The 6395-nt window shown below is 41.7% G+C and overlaps 1 protein-coding gene across 1 annotated transcript in view; it reads left to right on the forward strand.

Moving 5' to 3' along the window:
• The first annotated feature begins 383 nt into the window (after positions 1-383).
• Positions 384-6395, forward strand: part of SNAPC1 (small nuclear RNA activating complex, polypeptide 1, 43kDa) — a 33593-nt gene continuing 27581 nt past the window's right edge. Inside the window, exons 1-3 of the mRNA XM_011961985.1 lie at positions 384-598; positions 4886-5045; positions 5225-5369. Coding sequence (XP_011817375.1) covers positions 471-598; positions 4886-5045; positions 5225-5369 — 433 coding nt within the window. The 5' untranslated portion in view covers positions 384-470. The remainder of the gene's footprint in view (positions 599-4885; positions 5046-5224; positions 5370-6395) is intronic.

Below are 6395 nucleotides of genomic sequence, written 5' to 3' on the forward strand. Positions count from 1 at the left end.
TTCCTAGCAAGCCTTCTTTAGCTTCTCTTCCCACGTGGGGGTGGGTGGGGTTGGGACTGTTCTTTCCTAGCTCAAAAGTTCACTTATCTCACACTAGGGTCACTTTAAAGGAGAGTGCTAGTAAGGTTAAAGTCAAGTTACATAACCTAGCGGAAAATGAAGACCTAAAACCGCTCGTGAGCAAACACAACACTTGAGACGTAAACCTCTTTAAACCTCTTCGATAGAAGGGTGGATCTTAGCACTCTGGGTGAAAGCAATCTCAGCCAGTAAAACAGCAGAACGCTTTCACGCACGCGCACTAAGCAGACGACCGGTAGCAAGCGCCCGGATAAAGGCGGAGCTGAAAGTGCCGGATAATACGACACGGAGCGCGTGTGCGCACGCCGTAGGGGGCGGGCCGTTCGGGGTTGGTTTCCTGGGCGACCACCGCTGGTTAGTCGGTTAGAGGTGTGCGGGCTTCGGGGGCCATGGGGACTCCTCCCGGCCTGCAGACAGACTGCGAGGCGCTGCTCAGCCGCTTCCAGGAGACAGACAGTGTACGCTTCGAGGACTTCACGGAGCTGTGGAGAAACATGAAGTTCGGTACTATTTTCTGGTGGGTGTTTTTTGTCCACCACCCGCCTCTCCCTGCCCGCAGGTGGTGTAGAAAGTTGCCTCCTTCCCGGCGATATTGCGCTTGCGAAGTGTTGAGAAGAGCGGCAGTCACCAAAGGTTGCCTCCATCACTCCTGGACCTTCCCCTGTGCGCAGGCAACGCGCTTTCCCTGCTCTGTTTCATTGTGCCCTGATGGTTGTTGCGGCCTCTTCCCAAATATGCGTCTCTGCTTCGCCTCCTTTCTAAACTCCTCTCTCCATCTCCACTGCCTCCACCCTGACCCAGGCCACTATCATTTGCCCTTCCCCAGTCTTGTTCTACGGTCTTGTTCTAGGACCTCATGTTTAAAAACACACAAGCAAAGACAAAACGCTTCGAGATTGAATTAGTCTTTCCTACAACAAAGTTGTCTTTTTTTTTTTTTTTTTGAGACAGAGTCTCCCTTTGTCGCCCAGGCTGAAGTGCAATGGCGCGGTCTCGGCTCAGTGCAACCCTCCGCCTTTCGGGTTCAAGTGATTCTCCTGCCTCAGCCTCCCGAGTAGCTGGGATTACAGGTGCCCGGCACCACGCCCGGCTAATTTTTTGTATTTTTAGTAGAGACGGAGATTTCACTATGTTGGCCAGGCTGGTCTCGATCTCCTGACCTCGTGATCCGCCCCCCTCGGCCTCCCAAAGCGCTAGGATTACAGGAGTGAGCCACCGCGCCCGGCCCAAAGTTGTTTTTCAAACGTGCAAATTTGGTCATGTCACTTTCCGGCTCATTCTGTAGTGGTGCCCATTGCCTTTGGGATAACGCTCGAATTCTCTGACTTGCCAAGACCATTCCTCACTGGCCTTTGCCCATCTGTCCAGCTTCGCCTGCCAGTCCCCTCCATGCACTCACTTTCTTGCTCCAGCAACTTTTTTTTTTTGGCCCTCCATAGGCTTTTCCTAAGCCTGAAGCTTTCCGCCGCAACTCTTGTTTTGTCCACTTCATTCTTTACTCAGGGTTAAGCTCAAATGACTTCCTCGGGGAAGTCTTTTTCGTTCTTCTAGACTGAGTACGCTGTTCATGTCCCCCCCGCCCCCATAGCACCCTATTTTTATTTTATCTCACCGCTTGCCACGTTTTGTTGTAATGGTATAGTTGAAAACGCAGTGTGGGATTGTTAAGGGCGTAGGTTATGGATCCCAATTGGCTGCATTTGATTGCAGGGTCCACTGTGACTTGGGGCAAGTTACCTGAGTTTCCATATCTGTATAATAGAGGCAATGATAAACCTCAGAAGCTGTGAAGATCAAATGAGCTGATATATCAGAAATGCATTCTAAGTCCTCAATAAATGTTCATTATTATTATTATTTTTTTCTTGAGACATAGTCTCGCTCTGTCACCCAGGCTGGAGTGTAATGGTGCGATCTTGTATCACTGCAATCTCCACCTCCCGGGTTCAAGACATTCTCCTGCCTCAGCCTCCCGAGTAGCTGGGACTACAGCTCGTGCCACCATGCCTGACTAATTTTTGTATTTTTAGTAGAGACGGGGTTTCACCATGTTGGCCAGGCTGGTCAAATGTTCATTATTACTACCGTTTTAAAATTTTCGTTTGACTAGACTGACCTCTGTGAGGACAGTGGCTGGATGAATCTATTTTTATTAGCATAGTACATACAATATTGAAAAGGCTAAATAACTGATTTTCGGAATGATTTAAACCTTATGATTAAAACTATGTTTTTCTGAACAAAATGTTAAAACTCATTTTCTCTCTGTCAGTGTAAACAAATTACCTTTGTAGCTTTTAAATTCCAAGAAATGGACGATAAAGAGCTGTTTGTTGTACGGTTAATAAAAGGAGAGAGACTAATTTTTTTTAAATGGCTACTAAATGCAATGTATAGCTTTATTAAATGGCTACTAAATGCAATGTATAGCTTTATTGCATAAGACAGTTATAAAAAGCAGGTACAATTATCCTTGTTTTATAGATGAGGAAATTAGGCTTAAAGAGGTTAAGTAATTTCTCCATTACAAAGATAGTGGATTGTAGAGCAGATGTTGGAAACTGTGTATCTGCCTGTTTCTAAAATCCGTAATATTGCACTGTACCACTTCTTGGGGGGAAAAATGCATTTAAGAAAACTTAGCTAAAAATGTAACATTTACATTTTCTAGTAGGGAAAACCTAAAATGAAAAAAGAAACAGGAATCACTAGAGGAGTGGTGGATTTTCTTGAGAAATTACTTTGGTTACCATAACTAGGGTAGGTATTTTGTATTCTTTTCGTATATTTATTATTTGAAGAGCCAAAACGTTCTTCTACTACCCCCTTCCCTTCCACCCCTGCGTTGTAATCAGGTGTAATGGAGCCCCTGTTTATGGCTGCAGGGTGCATGTCTTCATTGTTTGTTGCTGTTTTAAAAGTGAAAGTTCTACATATTTATATTTGTACAGTGTATTAGTCACTTGCATCAACACTTTGAGACATTTAGCTAGTGTCTTATTTGAAATCTGGCATTTTTTATCTACTAATTTCAGGTCTTACATAGAAACCTATATAGTATGCACAAATATGGCTTCATTGTTTTATCCAAAGTGGTAAGAAGACTGTTACATTGACTTTTTTAAGGACTTGTCTTTAAAAATTTTTTGTTAACTTAGCACAGCAGAACAGTTTCAGGTAGTTTATTCATTATGCTGTTTATATCCACAGAAAATACATGTGAACCTCGAAAATTTGAGACAGGTCTCAGTTAATTTAGAAAGGTTATTTTGCTAAGGTTGAGGACACGCCCTTGACACAGCCTAAGGAAGTTGTGATGACATGTGCCCAGGGTGGTCAGGGCACAGCTTGGTTTTGTACATTTAGGGAGACATGAAACATCAATCAATATATGTAAGAAGTACATTGGTTCGGTCTGGAAAGGCGGGACAGCTTGAAGCAAAGGCAGGAAGACTGGAAGTGGGGAGGGAGCTTTCAGGTCGCAGATCGCAGATCGGTGAGACACAAATGGTTGCGTTTGCGTTCTTTTGAGTTTCTGATTAGCTTTTCCAAAGGAGGCAAATCAGATATGCATCTATCTCAGTGAGCAGAGAAGTCACTTTGAATAGAATGGGAGGCAGGTTTGCCCTAAGCAGTTTCCAACTTGAGTTTTCCTTAGTGATCTTGGGTACCCAAGATACTTTCCTTTCAGGTACATTTCTTGTGTTATTTCATTGATTGATTGCCAAGAAAGCCTTGTTGCTCTCTTGGATGTTTGGACAAAGCTTTTGGTTGTATGCTGGAGTATGCTCTTCTCCCCTGCTCTTCCCTTATTCTAATGAGCTTATGGTGCTCTGGACCATTAGGAGTGTGGGTTACTTTGTGCTGTTTCTCTAACTTTTTCACCTAGGCTTCCCAAGGACAGAGGAGATTTAGTGCAAATCCCTGAGAGTACTGGAGAAAATGTTCATTATGTAAAAAGTAAAGTAGAGGTTCGTCTTCAAAGACTTTCCTCCCCATCTAATTAAGACTAAATAGTAACTTCTCTTAGAAGCAAAATTTATTCAAAGACCTGTGCTAACATTCTTAAATATCTGCTAGCTGTAATAAAGAAATCAGTGTACTTTATGTTCTTAGCTCTTACAGTTTAGCCTAAATATTTGCCCTGGCGTGCTTATACTGGTCCAAGCAAGCATTAAGTCATAGCCTGTTCCTCTTCCTTATTTAAAAGTGTTTTTACCTTTCTCAGCATTCCACAAGTTACTTCAAGTTCTAAGTTGCTAGTCAATCAAGACAGATACAGAATGTGAAGTCCAAAGTAGACGCGTCAAGTTATAAATGACCCTGTCTCCTTTGTTCAGTGTAGCAAAACTGCTGGCGACTGTCCCCTTTCTGTAGAAAGTAAAAAAAATGGCCTTGCTGAAGACATAAAATTTACGTTCAAGTGCTGCTTCTCTACAGCACCAAAGAACAAGCATTTCTGACAATTATATATTAAAATGCACATAGTTCTGTAACATAACCATGATTATTTTAACATTACGGGTTTTAAATATTTAACCAATAATAAAAAATTTGCAACCCCTTCCTTCTTGCTCTTCAATTTGGCAAGTAAAGTTGATGCTTTTGGAAGCTGCATCATGTTTACCTAGTAGTTGCCTTTGCCTTGATGTAAAATTATCTCTTTGTGCTTGAATCATGAAAGAATTGGGTATGGAATCCTCATCAAATTATTATAACCACCGTTTAAACAAGTATATACTTCTGGCTTTTGTTCATTAGTTATTGACGTAATGAGTCATAATATATTTTCTCTCTTTATTAGTGGCAGAATGAGAAATTTAGAAAAGAACATGTTTACAAAAGAAGCTTTGGCTTTGGCTTGGCGATATTTTTTACCTCCATATACCTTCCAGATCAGAGTTGGTGCTTTGTATCTGCTATATGGATTATATAACACCCAACTGTGTCAACCAAAACAAAAGGTAATACTTAGTGAGTTATTTTTCCTTTGCAGAAATGTAAAACAAGTATCGTATTTTTATAATAAATATTATATGATTAAATATGATTTAAATAAAATGCCAGTATTTTAAAATTATAATATATTTGTGAAAAAATATTTACATTTAGTACAACGTTTTTTTTTTCTTCCTGGTTGCAGATCAGAGTTGCCCTGAAGGATTGGGATGAAGTTTTAAAATTTCAGCAAGATTTAGTAAATGCACAGCATTTTGATGCAGCTTATATTTTTAGGAAGCTACGACTAGACAGAGCATTTCACTTTACAGCAATGCCCAAATTGGTATGTTGCCTAAAATAATTTGGTTTTTTCAAAATGAGCAATTATGCTTTATTGTCCGTAAAACCTCTCAATCTCCAGAAAATGGAATGAGTATTGATAGTGTTCAAGACTCTTAGCCTTTTGTTTTTTTGTTTTTTTTTTGAGACAGGGTCTCACTCCGTCACCCAGGCTGGAGTGCGGTGGCACCATTTCGGCTCACTGCAACCTCTGCCTCCTGGGTTCCAGCGATTCTCCTGCTTCAGCCTCCTGAATAGCTGGGACTACAGACACGCACCACCAAGCCCAGCTAATTTTTGTATTTTTAGTAGATACGGGGTTTCACCATGTTGGCCACGATGGTCTTAATCTCTTGACCTCATGATCCACTCACCTCAGCCTCCCAAAGTGTTGGGAGCGCCCCGCCTGGCTTGTAACTTTTTTTTTATGTGTGTGCCTTTTTGCTACAGAGTCTTGCCCTGTCATCCAGGCTGGAGTGCAGTGGTGCGATCTCAGCTCACTGCAACCTCCGTCTCCGGGGTTCAAGCAGTTCTCCTATTTCAGTCTCATGAGTAGCTGGGACTACAGGCACCCGCCACCATGCCTGGTTGATTTTTGTATTTTTCGTTGAGATGGGGTTTCACCATGTTGGTCAGGCTGGTCTTGAACTCCTCACCTCAGGTGATCACCTGCCTTGCCCTCCCAGAGTGCTGCAATTATAGGCATGAGCCACCATGCCCGGCCTTGTAGCTTTTTTAAAATAGGAGATGGTATTTTCTAATTACTACTTTTTTTTCTGCAAACAAAAATGTAGCCTTTGCTTTTGAGTGCAGTATATCTGGATGCCACATATTAAGCAAATTGTTTTGAGAAGAAGTTAGATTTGGTATCTGCATTTGCTCATATCTCACACATCAGAGGAGGTTACTGAAAGACGTACCAAATTGTTAAAAATTCTTTGGTGAAAAGTTGAAACTTCTAATAACACTTGTTTTTGTTTAATCTTGTGATAATTGAGACACTAAGTTGAAGAGCACTAGTTCTTTTTTTTTTT

Source organism: Colobus angolensis, unplaced genomic scaffold (assembly GCF_000951035.1).
Source record: "Colobus angolensis palliatus isolate OR3802 unplaced genomic scaffold, Cang.pa_1.0 Scaffold57, whole genome shotgun sequence".
Classification (NCBI taxonomy): domain Eukaryota; kingdom Metazoa; phylum Chordata; class Mammalia; order Primates; family Cercopithecidae; genus Colobus; species Colobus angolensis.